The 21102-nt window shown below is 42.6% G+C and overlaps 1 protein-coding gene across 1 annotated transcript in view; it reads left to right on the top strand.

The window, feature by feature from the left end:
• GRIP2 (glutamate receptor interacting protein 2) overlaps positions 1 to 20876 on the top strand; it is a 406943-nt gene extending 386067 nt beyond the window's left edge. The window contains exons 20-24 of the mRNA XM_036738758.1: positions 107 to 263; positions 6232 to 6352; positions 10231 to 10473; positions 16524 to 16670; positions 20672 to 20876. Coding sequence (XP_036594653.1) covers positions 107 to 263; positions 6232 to 6352; positions 10231 to 10473; positions 16524 to 16670; positions 20672 to 20854 — 851 coding nt within the window. The 3' untranslated portion in view covers positions 20855 to 20876. The remainder of the gene's footprint in view (positions 1 to 106; positions 264 to 6231; positions 6353 to 10230; positions 10474 to 16523; positions 16671 to 20671) is intronic.
• Positions 20877 to 21102: the final 226 nt, after the last annotated feature.

Here is a 21102-nt window from a genome sequence, read left to right as displayed (position 1 = left end):
AAGGTAGGTGATAAAAAAAGAAAGATGGTTTCCTGGGGTTCTCTGACTCCCCCATCTCAGAGGCCCTGTGAGCTGTTGGCCTTTCCTTTCTCTGCTCTGTCCACAGGCACGTACGTACCTCCAGCTGCAGGAATCAGCCTGCACCCCCAGGAGTGGCGGCCCAGTAGGGTGAAGAGCAGCCCCCCTCCTGGGGAGCCCAGAAAGACCAGCTACCCCTACCCGGACGGGAGCTTCCCTGAGGATGAATGGGACAAGCCCACTAGGTCTGTAGGGGATGAGACAGCGGGAGGGTGAAAATCAACGTTTACTCTCTTGAGCCTGCTTAGAAGGACAGAGGGAGGGTGGGGCGAAGAGGGAGAACACAGGTTTCCTTTTGTCCTGTTAGAAAGCAAAGGTCCCATCCAACTTGAAGCCCCACACTCCTCTGTGTAGAATAGGATGAAGCCTCCATCAGAGAACTCGGCCACTTGGGCGCCAGGACGTCAGCTGGCTCTGCTCCCTTTTCCCTTTCCCTTCCTGCTTCCCAAGGGCTTGACTGTCTAGACCTCCACAGTCAAGTAGCACATCCCCCTTTCCCCAATCAGCCCAGCAGATTCCTCCAGCAGAACCTAGGAATGAAGCGCTATCCTCATTGGCAGGCCAATCCACTGTCATGAGGAAGTTTTGCCAGTAGTAGGGATAGGTTTGCACTAAGCCATCCCCACTCTCACACTCACTTTTGCCTGTGACTCAGAGGAAGGGGGGACTTGGTCCCACTGCCCACCCCAGTTATGCTCTGTCTCAGAGCTAGGCTAGGTCTGTCCTTGGAAAACTAGAACAAATCAAGCTAGGTGCTTTCCTGGTCTCCTAAGAGTCTGGGAATAGACCCAGACTGAAGGAAGAAAAAGCTTCCATGATATGAACCATCATTCCTGACTCTTTTTGCCCTAGAGCAGCATTCATTTATTTTGCTTCAGAAAGCCCTTTAATTATAACTAACACCTATTATTAAAGTCAGGTAGATATGCAATGGGTAGAGGTCTGGACCTGGAGTCTGGAAGACCTGAGTTAAATCCTGCTTCAGACACTTCCTAGCTGTGTGACCCTGGGCAAGTCACTTAATGACATTTGCCTCAGTTTCTTCAGCTGTAAAGTGGTGATAATCGGAGCACCTACCTCCCAGGGTTGTTGTGAAGATCGAATGAGATAACGTGTGTAAAGAGCTTAGTATAAGTGCCTGGCGCGTGGCAAATGCTATAGAAGTGTTAGCTATCATTCTCATTATTAAAGCATTGTATTAATGCTAGCTAGCTACTATTAGCACTTTTATGGCAATTTAAGGTTAGGTGCTTGGTAAGTATTATCTCATTTGAGCTTCACTACCGCCCCTGAAAGGTAGGTGCAATTATTACCCCCATTTTACAGATAAGGAAACTGAGGCAAATAGGTTAAGTGACTTGCCCAGGGTCACACAGCTAGGAAGTATGTGAGACCACAATTGAATTCAAGTCTCCCCAACTCCAGGCCCAGAGCTCTATGCACTGCACCACCTAGCTGCTCTTCGGCAGTTGGGCAGGAAGTAAAAATCCCTTCTCAAAATAATGTTTTTAAATTCATAAAATAAAATACATAAGATTACAAAGGAAACAATTATATTGAAATACAGTTGTCGAAATATTTTTTAAAAGAAGTTCATCATGAAAATATGCTTTACATGAAAAAACTATTAACTATTATAAATAAAATAATTGATTTTTAAAGAAAGAAACTTTAAAAAAAAAGAGGCTCATGGACCCCAAGTTAAGAACCTCAGCTCTAAGGAAAGTAGACGTGTGCAGCTGTTGAGTTTGGCTGAATTAGAAAGCTGTTCCCCGCCCCCCAAAAAATCATGACAGATTAGTAACAGAGAGAGCCAAGATCAGACTGGCTCAGTCTAGGACCTCCAGTGGGAAGGCTCTCTCTCCTCCCGTTTTGAGAGCGGAAGGGGCCTGTAGGGCAGATCACCTCCTGGTCCTTTCCTTTCCTTCCACCCTCACCTCGGCCCCAGGACCCTGTCACTCTGGCATTTCATCTCCTTTTATTCTTGTCTGTTAACAGTAAGGTCCTTTGGACATGTGCTGCCATTTATAGAAAAGCCTATTCAGTTAACCTGGGGACTCGCCTTCGGTGGTCTGGGACCTTAGGGCTCTGCTTAGGAGCAGGGAACAGTTCTTAGCCCACTTGCTCATTAGCTTTCTACCTAGAGCTCTTTGACGAAGGGGAACTGTTCATTCCAATAAGACCCTGAGCCCACTTCTGATGAAAAGAATGAGACAGACTACCTCTCCCCAAAGGAAATCCCAGCTGTCCTTCATCCATGACTGTGCCATTCAAACCTATTACTGTTTGCTAAGAAGGCAGTGATGATTGGGATAACCTGGGGAGGTGGACAGATAGACAAACCATTGGCTGCTGGTACTAACAGAACCTTAATTATTTCATATTTCAGGAGAGAATTAGACTAGATGAGCTCTTGGGCTCCTCCCAGCCCTGATACTCCTCCCTCTAAGGCCCCTCCTGGTTCTGACATTTTGGGTTCTAAGGCCCCTCCCAGCTCTGGCATTCCCTGTTCTAAGGCCCCTCCCAGCTCTAACATTCCCTGTTCTAGGCCCTCTTCCAGCTCTGACATTTATGTTCTAAGGCCCCTCCAGCTTCGACACTCTCTATTCCAAGCCCCATCCCCCAGCTCTGACATTCCCTGTTTTAAAGCCCCTTCCAGCTCTGACATTCCATGTTCTAGGCCCTCTTCTAGCTCTGACATTTTATGTTCTAAGGCCTCTCCCAGTTCTGACATTCCATGTTCTAAAGCCCTTCCCAGCTCTGACATTCCCTGTTCTAAGGTCCCTTTCAGCACATTCTTAGACTGTGATCACCTAAAAAAAAAATTGAGAAGCTTCACTTCTCTACAGAACACTTGCACTGCTCACCCTCCTTTCTCTTCCTTCTTTACCCCCACCATCCTTATTAAGAGATAAATGCTTTATAAACTTTGTAAAACACTGCAAATGCAATTATTTCATAGTTACCATGAGCCAGAATCTGGTCCTTAGCCATGAGGATGATGATGGGTCTATGTGTCCCCTAAATCTCCCACCCTGTGTCCCTTACACACACTCTTTAAGAGAGGAGAAATGTGCGCCCATTAAGACTCCAGGACACCATGACTAGCTTAAGCTAACCTTCACATCACTGCAGGGTCCTGACCAGTGCCTCCCAAAAGCTGTGTGAAAGCCATAGCAAAACACAAACCAGATGTTCCTTCACTAAGGGATTGATTTTTGGCTTCTCCGGTCTAAGCTGTTTCTCTTCCAGAAATCTGGGACCAGAAACTTAAGAATGGATGTTGCCAGGACCCTCTGGTGTCCTTTAGGTACCTGATGAGACCCAGCTGTTACCCCAAGGAAGGACTAGCTCCTGGCAACTTTCAGAATGAACAAAGAGTATGTGTGTGAGCAGAGCTTATGTGTTTTGAAAGTGAAATGAAATTTGACCCAGGGCTTAGCACCAGAGAGGGAGAGATAAGTCCCTGTGGCCACTTCAACCAAGAAAGCTCCTTCAGCAGCTTCTTACAGGAGTATGTATGGGTCACAGAAGGCAATTCCTTTCTCATAGTTGTTATTTATTTGGCTTGTTTGTTTTTCCATTGGGGTGGATAGGGCCCTGATGGGTAACTTCTCAAGAATGAGACCTTTGGCTTACAAGGAGTCCCTCATATTTCTCCAGCTATTTCAGAGGGCTATAGAGTCCATGACCTCAAAGCACCAGACTCTACCTCTCAACCTTGGTGCCCCTAGAGAAAAATGAACCTGGTGCACACAACCCAGGGGTGAATAAAGGAGCACTTGTGTTTATAACAAGGACACTAAAAATAAGGCACATGGAAGCTTCCCCAGGACTGGTTTCACACTCTCCTTGCGGACAACTCAGTCCAACCTTTAGGCAAAAAACTTCCCCGGGAATTTAATCAATGGGTATGTACTATTGCTGACTGAAGATAGGATTAGAAATGCACAGGGTGTTTCAATAGAATGGATACACACTTTAGTAACCAGTCTTTTATGACAGTATTGAAGCATGTATCTTAAAAAAGCCAATGTTTAAAATATTTGCTATCACCTCCTAGTCAGAATCTCAGACAACATACAACCCAAAACACATGTACTTTACCCTGGAAAACTTTAGGAATATTTCAGTGCTCCAAAAGACTCATGATTTCATCAGCATGAGGATATGTTTGTTCACCAATGTAAGTCGTATTCTGGGTATGGGTCAGTCTTCATTAGTAAGCATAGCCAGAGTGATTCACCACCTGAAGGCTAACTTTCTGGTGATAGGACTAAGTTTAGGGAGGCTGGTTCCAAGCTGAGTTCATATTAAAAACTATTCCAGCTCAGTAGGGCCTGGCAGAGTTTGTGTCCCATTGAGAACTCCCTGCCATAAGATACCTCAACAGAGTTTTAACTAGGGTGCGGCAAAAAGAACTTTGCCACAGGATGCCAAACACAGGAGGTGCTATTAATCAGTTAAAACAGAAAGCTGCCCATGACAATTATACTCTGCCCACACCCAAGGTGAGCTAATCCCTGATCTCACTCATAGTATGCCATGCTTTCTACCCTTGAGGTCTCTGGGTCTCTATCTCTCTGCCATGTGATGATGTCCCCTCTCTTCAAAGGAGTTTTTCTTTTAAAATTAATTCCTGGGTATATTTGTCCCAGGCAAATTTGGGACTGTTTGTCCCAGGGACTAAAATTACTAGTCTCTATTCTGGGCATCAAAGTAGACCTCCAGTGGTCATCCTCTTCATCCTACTCATGGATACCTCAGATATAATTATCATGGAACCATGAAGCACATATTTTCAAGTTCACGACTCCAATGTCTTCATGTCTTCAGCCATATCCTCCATTTTTCAAACTATAAACTCTCAAGAATATTTCTGGCATTTTAAACTTCAACTCTTTTTTTCAATTCACCTTGTAGACTGTGTTGTCATGTGGCATATCCCGAAGATCAACAGCCAACTAGCAGTCTTACTCTATGACAGTCTGAATGACAATGGTTAGATTTCCATGTGTATTTGCAAGGTATAGTAGAAAGAAAGGTGGACTAGGAATTAAGAAACCTGGGTCCTAGCCCTGACTTCACCAAAAACATGACTTTGGCCAAATCATTATTCCTTTCTGGGGAAATGCATATTTAGTCATCTATAAAATGAAGAGGCTAGACTAAATGGTTTCTAAAGTTCCTTCCAGCTCCAACATTCCATGTTCTACTCTTCTGTACTCTAAGTTTACTTCTAGGCCTGATATCATATGTTCTAGGTTCCCTCCCAACTCTAACAGTATGTGTTTTGAGGCCCCATCCAGTTTTGACTTATATTCTAAAGCCCCTTCAAGCTCTGATGTTGTATGTTTTATGGTCCCTTCCAGCCCTGACATTCTCTGTTCTAAGGCCCCTTCCAGCTCTGACATTTTATGTTCTAAGATCCCTTCCAGCTCTGATGTTCTATGTTCTAAGATCCCTTCCAGCTCTGATGTTCTATGTTCTAAGGCCCCTTTCAGCTCTGACATCCTGTGTTCTAAGGCTTCTTCCAGCCTTGACATTCTATGAGTCTAAATCACATTGTGAATACATTTTATTGAAACACTCAGAATTTGTGTGTCTGGTCAAAGGCCACCATTTTCTATTACATCCTTTCTGTTACTGAGTCGCTGGAGACCTACTATGTAGTTACCATTTTTCTCACCCTGTCTGTATCCTCTGTGTTTTTCTCTCTCTTCTCAGGTGTTCTGTGTCTCAGCTCTCAGCCCTGTCTCATCCGCCCTTGTACTAACCAGTCTCTGAAGCTCCTGGTTCACCCATAATGCATCATTTTTTTTCCTTTTCACTTCTCTATTTCACCAAAAAACGTCTTCCCAAACCTCCAGTGTTCCTTCAGGCATATTTTCGTTTTTTTTCCCTCTCGAACTTGACATTGCTACACCAACTTCAGGCATCCTCTGAAGGGGCCGGTTGCCCTGGTAGTAAATGCATGAAGGTTTTGTATTTGGGACTCCCTTGCCTGATGAAAAGTTCATGTTGTTTGCTTTTGTATATGAAGACTCCTCAAGTCTCTGCTTTGCTGGCGGTCCCCGCGAGCTAGGCTTTCTGGCTTCCGTCCTCCCCGAGAAGAGCGAGCGCTGACAATCTTTGGTTCCTACGTTACAACAGATTCCCCGGCCGCCACAACGGCCCGGAGCCTGCTCATGAGGATAATTTTTGGCGTGTTTTTGGAGAAGCTCTGGAGGACTTGGAAACATGCGGCCAGTCTGAGCTTCTGAGGGAGATTGAGGTAAGTCAGTGCCTTCAGTGGTTGGCATTAGAAGTCTGAAAGGTGATGGGCTGTTGATCTACCCGAGGTCTCTGGGGAAGCTTTGATGGATTAGTAGTACACATCACAGGCAAGTAGGTACTGCATAGCGCCATGGAAAGAACACTGGAAAGGGTGGTAGAAGGGAGCACAGATCAGCAGGACAGCTTTGAAAGTTTCATGTTGGATGTTTTATATGGCAGAAAAGTCAGGGAAACTTGCCTCTGGGGTCTCTTCTTGCTCTAGAGCTAGGATCCTAGGAATCTACAAAGATGAGGATCCTTCATGAAGAAAAGATCATTCAATGCATTTGGTGATTAGAATGTTATTGGTGAACCTCAAAAGCAGTTTCAATCGTGTAAGGGAGAAAAGCAATGAAGCAGTATGGAACAACATTCTCAAAAGAGAAACAAGCAATATATAACAGAATCACAGTTTCATGTACAGTCTTCTTCTGTCTTAGAAGTATTCATTCTAGCTGATATTTGTTAACACTAATATATAAATACAAACAACATATGACAGCAATAAATAAGTGGATAAAAAATAAGATATTTTTTTTAAAAAAGAAATAAAATTGGAACTGAAACCTAGAAGACCTAGTTTTGCATCCTAGCTGCCTGTGGGACCCTGGATCTTAGGATCATTAGATCATAGGCACAGAATTAGAAGGTCACTTAGAAGGTCATCCAATCTAACATGCCATAGATTTGTTATAGGGGATCAGTATTACACATATTACACACACACACACACACACACACACACATTGAGGATCATAGGATTTAAAATGAGAAGAGACTCAATAGCCCTCTAGTCCACCCCCCTCATTTTATAGATGGGGGACCTAAAACCCAAGGAGGTTATGACTCGCCTCTAGGTCTTATAGGTAGTAATGGGTAGAGACAGAATTCAAACTGTGTGATTCCATGACACCCCACTTTCATACTTAACCTGTTTAAGCCTCAAGTTTGTTCTCTGTGAAATAGGGAATTCAGGCTTAGATGATCTCTCAAGAAAGTCATTTCCACTTTTAAAACCTAAGAAGGCACATGTGTGTGTGTGTGTGTGTGTGTGTGTGTATGTGTGTGTGTTTGTAATACTGCTCTTTTAGAGTTCCCTAGAACTAAAGAGTAAACACACTCACAACACAAATACACTTTAGGTAGAAATGATTTGATCTGCTAAACTTCATACGGACAGGTCAGAACTTATGTATTCTCCCAAATGCCATCACGCTTGGGAGGCGATCCATAGACAGTGCTTGAGGCATAGAAGGAGCTTCTATTATGGGGCAGCCTCTCAGAACCTTCAAAGTCTACAGTGAGGTAGAGTGATCAATGAGCTGGCTTTGAGATTGGAAGATCTAGGTTGGGTTCATAGTTCTGACTAACATCTTGTATGACTTTCAGCAAATCCACATCTCTGGGCATCAGTTGTGATGCATGTATAAAAGAAGGGTGTTGAAATAGCTGATCTCCAAGATCCTTACCAGTTCTAAATCTTATGATCCTTTTCAAACTTCCCAGTGGTAACAAATCTTGGTCCTTAGAGACTGGATTTAATTTTTTCAGAGACCCAAAACCATTCAGGGCTACATCTCATGACTAAGGTAGAGGGTCTAGCTGGGGAATCCTAATTTTGGTCCAAGAAAGGTATGACCATAAATCAATGACACTAGTTTTTTGGGGAGAAGGGGATTTTAAATTGGTCCTGAAGGTGATTACCAATGGTTGTGGTGACCAAATCTTCCTTCATCCTCCATATCTAGTTAAAGATTAATGTGTACAGTTTGCATAATGGGGGTGGTGATACTGTTAACAGACACATGACAGCTAAAAAGGGGTAAGGCCATAAATTTCATTTCTGGGGATAACTTGGTGAGTTTTGGTTGGGTTATATTGTGTTTGAGGTGACTACAAGTCATCCAAGAGAAGATTCCCCAAAAGGAAGTTGGAAATTCAAGGCTGATAGGCAGGGTTGGAGACCCAGATTTGGGAACCTTCTGTCAATGGATGAATGTTGAAAGCATGAAAAAGGAGAACATTTTCAAAAGAGAGCATATAAAGAGGGAGAAGAGCAGAATGTTGGTGTAACCTTGGGGGAGCACCCACATTCAGGGGATAAGTAGAAGATGAGATGTTAAAGAAAACAGAGGAGTAGTTAATGGTGTAGGAAGAGAACCAAGAGGGAAGGAAGTGACATGGAAGACAAGAAAAGCGTGAATTTCAAGACTGAGGGCTAGCCCAATGGATAGAGTGCTGGACCTGGAGACAGGAAGACTGAGTTCAAATATGGCCTCTCATCTACTAGCTGTGTGACCCTGGGCAAATCACTTAACCTCTAAGAACCTCAGTTTCTTCATCTGAGAAACAGGGATGATATTCTTGATACTTACCTTATAAAGTTGTTATGGACAAAGAGGTTTGTAACCTCAAGATTATGCATAAATGAGAGTCATTATCATTGCATTCTAACTGGAGAAATAACACCTGCTGGTGTTCAGTTGTTTCAGTCACTCTTGGTGACCCCGTTTGTAGTTTTCTTGGCAGAGACCCTGGAGTGATTTGCCATTTCCTTCTCCAGATCATTTTACAATTGAGGAAACTGAGGCAAACAGAGTTAAGTGACTTGCCCAGGGTCACACAGCTAGTGTCTGAGGCTAGATTTGAACTTAAAAAGATGAGTCTTCCTGACTTTTAGCCTGGTGCTTTATCCATTGCACCAGCTAGCTGCCCCCACACATATATTAGAGGCCAGTTAAGTGTGTTAGGCAGACTATGTATGCAATAGGAGTTCAAAGATGAGAGACATCAGTGTGGTCTGGAATAGTCAGAGAAAGTTTCCAGGGAGAGATGGGATGTCAGGTGCATCATGACAGATGGCTAGGATTTGGATGAGACAGGATAGTGATAGAGACTAGACCGGTGATTTCTTTTGTAAAAAGAACTCCCAGATTGGGAAACTCATCTCTACCTATGTGAGGTAGCACCTTCCCTACCACTTAGTCTCTGCCCAAGGTCATACAATCCAGACGTGTCAGAAGTGGAGCTTACACTCAGGTAACTTCTTGGATTCAAGGCCAGCTCTCTATTCACTAAGCCATAATACTCCTCGTGGTTAGAATTAGCTTTACAGCCATTCAGCCTGAGGCTCCTGTGGCTAGGTCCAGGCTATAGCCTTCTGGGCACTCGCTCATCAAAGTTATGCTGAGGCTCAAAAAAAGCATTTGTCAGAATGGCACCAAGGCTCAGATTAGATCTATGAATCATCTTCTCTAGGTTACTGTGAGTCGCATTATCACCTCCTCCGGGACCCTTCTTATGGCCAAGAGAAGGGAACATGAGGAATCCTTGGACTCCCTTATTTCCCATCCAGACTCTTGTTCTCTGAGGCCCTTGACCTGCTAAGGGGGTTAAATAGTGACAGTAACTTAAAGAGTTCTTCCTCATGGGCAGAGCTACATTTTCCATTCAGATTATTGAAGCTAGAAGAGCCCTTAGAATTTCTCATGTAAATATGTCTGAATTGGTACCCCCTTTCTAGAACTTTGGACACAGAATGGGGGAACAGGAATGGACCATAGAGATCATTTAGTCCAACCCTGTAATTTTACAGGAGTAGATATTGACTCTTAGAAAGGTGATTTGCCCAAACTCACACAGGTGTTGAGTGACAGCCCAGGCATGCGGACCTTAACCTTGTGCTCCACCTATTAAGGATCCCTCATCTTATCCAAAGAATTCCACCTTCCCATTCCTCCCTGGTCCTCAGTTGTATTTTGCCCTTTCTGTGTCTATTCCAGTACAGCCACTTATAGTATTCCAATAACACTTGCCTAACTTGCTTCTTCTCTACAGGCTTCCATCATGACAGGGAATGTGCACAGCTTGGGCCTAGATGGCAGCCCTGTGACCTTGGACCCATCATCAGGGTCAACAGGACGAAGCCCCTGGTGGAAAGGAACCTTCCAGCAGGGGACGCGGGATCCAAGTGAGGGCCATGTGGTCCCCACCAAGATGGCCGAGGAAAGCTTGAAAATGCAGGCAGTCAAGGAGGAGATGCTGGAAATCATGTCACCAACTCCTCTTGAATTATATAAGGTGAGTGTCTGGTCCTGTCATAGAGTCATCAGGCTCTGAGGTGACATGGTGGGTAGACCCCTGGACCCGATTAGGAAGACCTGAATTCAAATCCAACCTCAGACACTTCCTAGCTGTGTGGCCCTGGGCAAATCATTTAAGCACTATATGTCTCAGTTTTCTCATCTGTAAAATTGGGTTAATAATAACACCTATGTCCCAGGCTTGTTTTGAGGATCAGATGAGATAGTATTTGTGAAGTACTTTGCAAACCGTAAAGTGTTATAAAATGCTATCTGTTACTGTTATTATTGTTAGTTGTTGTCATATGATTTCAAAGTCCAACCAGGACTTCTTTTTTTTAATTAGTTAATTTATTTATTTTTTGTTTTTAACATTCACTTCCATAAGTTTTAAATCTTTTCCCTCTCCCTCCCTCCTCCTTCCCTAAGACAGCCTACAATCTGATATAGGCTCTACACATACATTCCTATTAAACATATTTTCACATTAGTCATGTTATATAGAAGAACTATAACAAATGGGAGAAGCCATGAGAAAGAAAAAAACAAACCAAAACAAACAAAAAAAGGAAAATAGTCTGCTTCGCTCTGCATTCAGACTCCATGGTTCTTTGTCTGGATGTGGATGGCATTTTCCATCATGAGTCTTTTGGAATTGTTTTAGGTCCTTGCATTGCTGAGAAGGGCTAAGTGTATCAAAGTCAGTCCTCATACACTATGGCTGTTACTGTATACAATGTTCTCCTGATTCTTCTCACTTCACTCAGCATCAGTTCATATAAGTCTTTCCACGTTTTCTGAAGTCTGCACAATAGTATTCCATTATATTCATATATCACTACTTGTTCAGCCATTCCCCAATTGATGGGCATCCCCTCAACTTCCAGTTCTTGGCCACCACAAACAGAGCTGATATAAATATTTTTGTACATGTGGGTCCTTTTCCCATTTTTATGATCTCTTTGGAATACAGCCCTAGAAGTGGTATTGCTGGGTCAAAGGGTATGCTCAGTTTTATAGCCATTTGGGGTAAAGTTCCAAATTGCTCTCCAGAATGGTTGGATCAGCTCAAAGCTCCAACAACAATGAATTAGTGTTCCAACTTTCCCCCATCTTCTCCAACATTTATCATTTTCCTGTTTTGTCATGTTAGCTAATCTGATAGGTGTGATGTGGCACCTCAGAGTTATTTTGATTTGCATCTCCCTAATCAATAGTGATTTCCAACCAGGACTTCTATGGAATACTCTGAAGAGTGAAAAAAGAGAAGGGGATGGACTGGGATGAGAATTAAGAAATCACTACTGCCAAGTAAAATGACCAGTGACCCCTAAGATAGATGAGGAGGCTAACGCATTGGATGCCAGAGTTGTGTTCTACCCTTCATGACCCCAAATGAAGTTTTCTTGGCAAAGATACTAGAGTGGTTTGCCATTTCTTCTCCAACTCATTTCTGTGCATTTAAAAAATGTTTTATTGATGCTCTTTTCTGTCTACTCCCCCCAAATAAGAAGTCCTCCTTTGTAATAAATATGTATAATCCAGCAAAACGATTCAACACAACAGCCATGTCTGAGAATGAAGATCTCACTCTGCATCTCAATTCTATTAACTCTCTGTCAAGCAATGGGAGGCCTAGCTCATCAATAGTCTTTGGAAGTCACTGTTGCTTATAGCTTGGATCAGAGTTCTGAGATCTTTCAATGCTATTTTTCTTCTTGTTATTGCTGTTGTCATCATATACATTGTTTTCCTGGCCCTGCTCATTTCACTTTGAGTCAGTGCATGAAAGTCTTCCCATGTTTCCTTGAATCTATCATATTTGTCATTTTTGGCAGTTTTATTTATTTTTTATTAATTTATTTTTAGTTTTCAACATTCACTTCCATAAGTTTTAAATTTTCTTTTCTTCCCTCTCCCCTCCCTCCTCAAGATGGCCTGCAACCTGATATAGGCTCTACACGTATATTCCCATTAAACATATTTTCACATTACTCATGTTGTGCAGAAGAATTATAATGAAAGGGAGAAACCATGAGAAAGAACAAAAAACAAAACAAAAAATAAAATAGTCTGCTTCACTCTGCATTCGGACTCCATAGTTCTTTCTCTGGATGTGGATGACATTTTCCATCATGAATCCTTTGGAATTGTTTTAGGTCCTTGCATTGCTGAGAAGGGCTAAGTCTATCAAAATCATTGCATGCTCTGGCTATTACTGTGTACAATGTTCTCCTGGTTCTGCTCACTTCACTCAGCATCAGTTCATATAAGTCTTCATATTTATCATTTTTATGATACAATAATATCCCACTACATCTACATAGCACAATTCATTCAGTCCTTCTCCAAATGATGAGGACCTGTTTTGTTCCCTGTTCTTAGCTACAACAAAAAAAAGCTGTTATAAATATCATTGCTCATATGAGTCCAGTTTAGAAATTGGAGGTATAGTTCCTATTTGTTTTCTAAGATGGTGGAACAAATTCCTAGCTCTTCCAACAGTGCATCTGTGCCGATTATCTCACAGTCCCACCAACAATGTGTTTGGTGTAAAGTGCGGAAACCTAGAGTTTATTTAATTTGCATTTCTCTAACTATTAGTGATTTGAATTATTTTTAAAAATATAGCTACTGGTAGTTTGGATTTCTTCTTTTGAGAGCTGCCCGTTTCTATCCTTTGTGTATTTAGGTCCTCAGAAATTGCTTTTGACCTTGTGTGTGAACATTAAATCTCTATATGTTATAGATGTTTAACTTTTATAGGCAGCAAGTAGCATAATGGATAGAGTGCTGGGCATGGAGTCAGAAAGGCCTAGGCTCAAATCCAGCCTCAGACACTTGTGTCTGCCCAGCTGTGTGACCCTTAATTTTCTCAACTGTAAAATGGGGATAATAATGGCACCTACCTGCCAGGATGATATAATATTTTTAAAAAGCACTTAGCACAGTGCCAAGCACATTTGTTGTTTTTCAGTCGTTTCAGTCATGTCTAACTCTTTGTGACTCTATTTGGGGTTTTCTTGGCAAAAATAATGGAGTGGTTTGCCATTTCTTTTTCCAGCTCCTTTTACACACAAGGAGGCTGAGGCAAGCATGGTTAAATGACTTGTCCAAGGTCACATAGCTATTAACTGTCTGAAGCCAGATTTGAACTCAGGAAGATGAATCTTCCTGACTCCAGGCCAGGTACTCTATCCACTGTACCAATTTGCTATCAGGAGCATAGTAGGAACTTAATAAATCCTTATTCTTTTTCTTTCCTTTTATCTTCAAGGCACAGTGATTTAATTATACCCTACTAAACATACTGAAAACATTGGAGCCCAAACCAAAGTCTCTATAAAGTCATCATGTGGCATTTCCACTGGGAATGATGCCACCGACTTTACTCTTCACAAGTTGACGTTTGGACAAAAATCTTGGTTGCACATTGCTCTATGATTTTAGAGGAAGGAGAAGGTCTGGAGACCGATAACAATATGTGAGCCAGTTGAGGGACCAGATAACAGAGGCCTTGTTGTCTACCTTATTGTGGACTTAACCCAAAAAGTCCTAGAGAGAAACAGAGGTATAACTCCAACCCTGGAAATAGTATCCTGGAAAACACAAGATAGTGAACTGATGGAAATTCACCCTGAATCAAATAATTAAAAGATTAGATCACCATGATTCTAGTGTATGGACAGGGCCCTACAAAGAAGATACCTCAAAACCACTTGTTACCCATAGGGCAATTAGACTCTGATTAAAAAAAAAGAAATAGGAGTACAGAAGAGTGAAAAAAACTGGGCCCTGGATGTAATACAATTCAAAATTTAAATGAAAAGTAAATTGAGTTTGGATTACTATAGGAGAATGTGAAAGGCTGCCTAGGTGGACTCAACCTTTCATCAGCAGGGGAGAGCAGCCAAACCCAGAGGTAGTCTTCTTTATGCTTGTTAATTCATCTTTGGAGGTCCCAAGGGGACAGAGGTTATGTATGCAGCTATAGGGACAAGAGACAGAAACATTCAACCTCAGTTGTCAACAGACCCAGAATTGAGGCTACAAAACAGTATGCTGGAGGACAGCTCCTTCCTCTCCAACAGACCAAGAATTCTGAAATATAGTGATGAGCCATAACCAAGGGGCCTAGACTATGTGGCCAGTGGCCAGGCTGATAAGTAATGGCCAGAAAGAAAGGATGATGATAACACCCATGTAGCATGCAGTTATTTGCTGGTTCAGGGAAACATGTTGCTTTCAGGGCAGAATAGCCTAATAATAACAGAGCATGTGGAAGGTTCTCTATGTATAACTTTACCATGTATGATCCATGAACGGCATTGAGTCTGGCCAAAATAAACTTTACCTTTCAAGCCTCAGATATTTACTAGTTTTGTGACCCTGGGCACACCGTCTCAGTTTCCTCCACTGTAAGGTGAGATATTAATAATACCTACTTCATAGGGTTGTTGCAAAGATAAAATAAGATATTTTTGCAGCATTTAGCCCAGTGCCTGGCACAGCATAGTCATTTAGTAAATGCTGGTTCCCTCTGCCCAATGTAATTTGCAAGGACTACAACATTTTGACTAGGGAGAAAGTGTAGCAAACGCTCCTGCTCCCTCTGGTTCCAAAGTCAGAATATCTGGCTTCATATCTCATTTCTAATGCTGAAATAAGCAAGTCATTTGACCTCTCTGGCCCTCAGTTTCCTAGATTATAAAATATAGTCTAGCTCTATGATCCTATGGTGCAACCTACTTCTTCTAGAAGCATCTATGGACAATGTAAATGACCAAACACAGGTGCTTTGAGGAACAGATTGAGGAGGGTGGTTGGGGAAAGATCAGACTGGAGGGTACTTACATAAACAAAGGTACCTTACAAAAGTGCTTGGGGAAAGAGCAAGTAAACGATTGACTAACCATAAGCTTTCATGGGTTTGAAGACAGAGGCTCCTAGACAAAAGATCTCTGAGATTGAGGACGCTTAAAAAGTACCAAATAGAGAAGTTCCTAATTCCTCCCTGTTTCCCCTTCCAATAAGCTTATTGTATGAGGTCTGGGGCCATGCGCAAAAGGTTTAAGAATATCAAAGACTTTTTTTTGAACTATAAAAAAATACTTAGAAATTTATTCCTAAATAGATGGATTAGAGATCTGGTCCCCTAAGAAAAGGAATACACGCCATCTACTGGAGGAAAGCTGAGCTGCAGAGATCAGCAAAGAATAGTGAGAGCTGAGGGCCAGAAAGCAGGAACTACAGTATACAGTAATGATGGTGCAAAGACCATCTCCTTTTAGGAGTAGAGAACTACAACAGGACAATGGATAAAAATACTGGCATCCAGCAATGACTGATTATACCTACTGAAAATGAGAGAGAACAGCAAAAGGTGACACAGTGATGGGAAACTAGGTGGCACAGTGGATAGAGTACTTGGCCAGAAGTCAAGAAGACTCATCTTCCTGAGTTCAAATCCAGCCTCAGACACTTACTAGCTGTGTGACCCTGGGCAAATCACTTAACCCTGTTTGCTTCCACTTCCTCATCTGGAAAAAGAGCTGGAGAAGGAAATGTTGAACCATTCCGGTATCTTTGCCAAGAAAACCCCCAATGAGGTCACGAAGAATCAGACATGACTGAAAAAATGACTGAATAATTAGATAGTGATAATAAACCATAGAAGGAAGAAATCCCCAGCCTGTAACCGACGGTATTTCTGGTATGAGGGTTACATGAACTGACTTGTAGAGGTAAAAATATGCAGTTTCATTAGGGAACAATGCTGGGACAGAAAATTGTATTAGGGGATAACAGGATATAAAATTGGGCATTGAAATTGAGGCCAGACTGAAGAAAGTAGAGGAAACTGGACTGTATTCTGGAGGAGATTGGAGTCATTGAAAACTTTTGAACAGGAAGGAAAAAGTAATATTCTTTGTATTCAGTGAGATACAGGATAGAAACTATAAATTTTCTTTTTGCCCAGCTTTCCTTGAAGCATTCCTTGAAGTTTTCCTATTGACCCCTGTGTTGTCACTCTCACCTTCCTTGTAGTTGACTCTTTGGAAGGACCCAGTGAGTGAAGATTTTGGCTTCAGCGTCTCTGATGGCCTGTTGGAGAAGGGTGTCTATGTCAACATGATCCGCCCTGGTGGGCCTGCTGATCACTGTGGCCTCAAACCATTTGACCGAGTCCTTCAGGTAATATCCCCTGGTATGGACCCTCAGAGGCCTAGGAGGGAGCAGATAGCAAAGCATGTATGGAAAACTTCTTTTTCTTCCTCTTCCTCCTCCTCTTCCTTCTTCTTCTTCTCCTCCTCCTCCTCCTCCTCCTCCTCCTTCTTCTTCTTCTTCTTCTTCTTCTTCTTCTTCTTCTTCTTCTTCTTCTTCTTCTTCTTCTTCTTCTTCTTCTCTCTCTCTGTCTCTCTCTGTCTCTCTGTCTCTCTCTGTCTTTCTGTCTCTGTTTCTCTCTCTCTGTGTCTCTCTCTCTCTCTTTCTCTCTCCTTCTGAGGAGAAGAGATGGTTGTGTCCTTTTTTCAAGCCATTGGAGATTAGTGAGTGATATTTATTGTCATACAAAAGAATATGAGGTACAACATGGTATACGGAAAAGAATAAAATTAATACAATACAATTTCAAGGAAGAGAATCAGCACAACATAGATGTAGATAATTAAATACAAAATAATCACTGAGAGGAATCAGGAAAGGCCTTCTGTAGGAGGAATCCCTTGAGCTGAGCCTTAAAAGAAGCCGAGAGGTGGGAGGTCAAGAAGGTTAACATTTCAGGCATGGGGGACAGGTTGTTCAAAGTCATGGAAGCAGGAAATGGAATTTCTAGCATAAGGAAGAGAAAATATGGCAATTTGGATGGATTGCAGAGCCAGTGAGTCAACTAGCATTTATTAAGCACCCACTATGTGTCAGGCACTGTGCTAAGCGGTAGGGATACAAAGAAAGGCAAAAAACAAAAACAACTAGTCCCTGATCTCAAGGAGCTCACAGTAGTCTAAAGGGGCAGACAATATGCAAACAATTATGTACAAACAATATAGAAAGAAGATAGATTGGGGGTTATCTCAGAGGGAAAGCACCAAAATTAATCCTAGAAGGACAAGGTGCATCAATTAATTAAAAAAACAAAAACAAAAAATCCTTCATTGTTATCCTTAAATTCTTGTCTTTCTGGTGCTTTAAGGAGCATATAGAAATTCTTGGCAAACCCCAAAGCCCTCAACAAATGTAAGGAATTATTTTTATTGACTCAAGAATATTCCTGAGTTTTCTCACTGACCATGTACAGCAGGTCGTATCCACCCTTATTGAGTAATCCAGTATTCTTTATTGATTAGATACTCTCTTGGGGACTGGCTCATCCTTCTGTGGTCATCAGGGGAAGAGTTGCCCTACATATGTAGCCCATCCTTGGGAGAAAACCACATTGTGGCCATTCATTCATCCTCCCCAAATAGTGCCCAAATGACGGACACCCCAGACCCAAAGACCTGAGGCCAGAGTTTGGTCTACTCAGCTTTTGGGATGGAGTTGTACAGCATTCCAGATGTCAGCCCCTTAGACTGTGGGTTACACTTGTTCAGTCATTTCAGGTGTGTCAGACCCTTTTTGATCCCATTAGGACTTTCTCAACAAAGATACTGGAGGTCTTTACCAATTGCATCTCCAGCTCATTTTACAGATGAGGAAACTGAGGCAAACAGAGTATAGTGACTTGTCCAAGGTCACACAGCTAGTAAGTGTCTGAGGTCAGATTTGAATTTAGGAAGATGGTGTAACCAGAATGGCCTTTGTTTTCTTTGAATGACTCAGCTTACCTCATTGAGCCTCTGGACACTGTGGCTTGCTCTTCCGGGGCAGGAGGCCCGGGGAGCATGCCGGGAAGCAGACGGCTTCCTGTGTGATGAGTCGTGGGGCTGGCTGAGGGGAGGTGTTAATGTCTATGCTAGGGGGAGGGGCCAACTCAGGAACCAATCGGCCCTGGTCATTCGGGCGGAGCTTGATGATGTCAGAAACCCTGTGAGAGGGGAGAGGACAGCTTGAGGAGCTCTCTTTTCCTTTTCCGGTTGGAGCCAGCGACAGTTACATCGTCAGTTACAGTTACGACAGTTACATCGTCAGTTACAGTTGCAGCTTCAGTTACAGACACAGACACAGCTGAGGCAGGAGCTGCCAGTAGCAGAGCTGACCTACGGGAGGAAGCTGAACAAAGACTTCAGGCCAGTGGGTAATCTTATTACCATCAAGGGGGAAACATGATTTTGCTTTACGCAATCATGTTTCTCTGTAGCCTCCTGGTTACTCTTTCAAGGCGTACTTATTGGGCCTGGAAACTTTTCATTAATATATCAAAATGGGGCTGCTGGTTCATGGGTTGGTTACTGTTGAGCCTAAATAAATGTTTTGATTCTTCTGCCTTCTACTTTGAGAGTTTCTTATATCCGGCAGTTCCAAACCTTTCAGACATGTTTATGATCCTCTTTGAGATTATAAACTCTGCCCTCCTGATACAGATGGGTCCTTCTGACTCCAGGCCTGACACTTAATCCACTGCCCTGAGGAACTGCTAGCTCTTTTGTATTGAAGGGATGACGTAGAAGAATTAGGCTTGTTTAGCTTGGCCCTAGGGGAACAGAACCAGGAGTGATGGGGAGGAATTGGAGAAGAACAAATGTCAACTCAATGTAACAAAAGCCTTCCTAACAATCTGACCCATCTGTCCAACAGCAGAAAGTATCAGGAGCTGTGTCGAGAGGTAGTAAGTTCCCCATCACAGAGGCTGGATGAGCAAATATCTAGGATGTTGTCGCGAGGATTCCTGTTTAGATTCAGCTTGGGCCAGATGGCCTCCAAGGTCCCCTTCCAAACCTGAGATTATGTGATAATGTGATACTTTACATATAACAGAAATCACAGGAAAGAACAGAAAGAAAGCCAGAAGGAAAAAAAAAACCAACCTAAGGCAATCAGGACAGCTTTGAGAATTACATGGTGAGTTTATTATATTTATATTTAAAAAGAAAAGCAAGCTGTATGTAAAAGAGGCCTGCAGTTTCATGTACAATCCTCTTTTTCTCTTCTACCTGGTATATGGGAATGTGCATTTCATTTGTTGTTTGTTAAGTTCAGAATAAAAAATTTGAAAAAAAAAGTGGCAGGACACATTTCTCACGACAGCCCTATATGAGGTGTGCTACTATGCCCATCTTCTAGATGGGGAAATGGAGGCCCGGAGAGGTCATAGGGTCATAGATACAGAGCTAGAAGAGACCTTAGAGACTATCCAGCATAACCTGCTCATTTTACAGAAGGAAAAAAACTGAGGCCCAGACTCAGTAGACGGAGCACTAAGCCTGGAGTCAGAAAGACTTGAATTCAAACCCAGCCTCAGACATTTCCTGAGTTCTGTTTGCCCCCGTTTCCTCAACTATAAAGTGAGGATAACAATAGCACCCACTTCCCAGGGTGGGTATGAGGATTAAATGAGTTCATGTTTGTAAAACACTTAGCAGAGTGGTTAGCACACTGTAGACGCTTAATAAATGCTCCTTCCCTTTCTCCCTCACTCAACAGGGAGAAAAGAAAGGAGCATGTATTAGGTGGATCACCGGGATCACCCAGCCAATAAAGCATCTGAGGCATATTTTAAATTCAGTTTTCTTATCTGTAAAATAGGATTAATAATAGACTAGCTACCTCACCAGATCGTTTTGAAGAAAGCTCTTTGTAAAATGTGCTTTTTAAACAAAGTAAAGCCAAATTCTGTGGAATTGCCATGACTAATTGTGGCCTTAGGGAAAAAAAAAGATGAAAAAGTCCTTCCTTGTATTAAAGAAGTGGGGGCCTATGGGGGAAAATGTTGTATACACTATTATACACAATCAGTATGTTACTTGTTTTGCTTATTTTTTATTGTTGTTACAAAAAATGGTTCATAGGAACTTGGAGTGATGGGCGGAGGAGGAGAGGAATATATCTAGAAATGACATCATGTGATTTTTAAAACAAAAGGCATTAATACAACTTTTTGAAAAATGTACTTTGTAAGTAGCTCTGCCCTTACTTTGTAAGAACCTGGTCTTCCTTCTCCCTGTGGTTGTCTACTGGGGAAGCTTTGTTTCTGACCCAAAGCCTGGCTTGATACGCGTTAGATTAGTTTTTCCTTTCCTTCCTCTTTTCCTATTTAGGTAAATCACATCCGAACTCGAGATTTTGACTGCTGCCTGACTGTGCCACTCATCTCTGAGGCTGGAGACAAGCTAGACCTAGTCATAAGCCGGAACCCCCTGGCAATGTCCAACAGCATGCAGCAGGAGGAGAACAGGCCCTCTGTGGGCCTGGAAATGAGGGACGGCACCCGGATGCTCTGAAACCTGACCCTGGACCTGAAAGTCTCCCCTATGGCAGAGGCACTGGGGACATCCAACATGACCATGCCTCTGGACCCCAGTGTTGGAACTGGGGCTAGAGAAGGCAGGGGGCAAGGTTCTGAAAGAGGTCAGACCACCCAGAATGGCTCCTTCTGGCCCCTCAGCCTCATCTTGGGTCCCTCAGCTGCTGAGAAGTAGGTGAGGTCAGGACCTATGCTCTCCATCTATCTTTCCTGCCTGTGCCCAGG

This window comes from Trichosurus vulpecula, chromosome 9 (assembly GCF_011100635.1).
Source record: "Trichosurus vulpecula isolate mTriVul1 chromosome 9, mTriVul1.pri, whole genome shotgun sequence".
NCBI classification, from domain to species: Eukaryota; Metazoa; Chordata; class Mammalia; order Diprotodontia; family Phalangeridae; genus Trichosurus; species Trichosurus vulpecula.
This window is presented reverse-complemented; position numbering and strand designations above follow the sequence as displayed.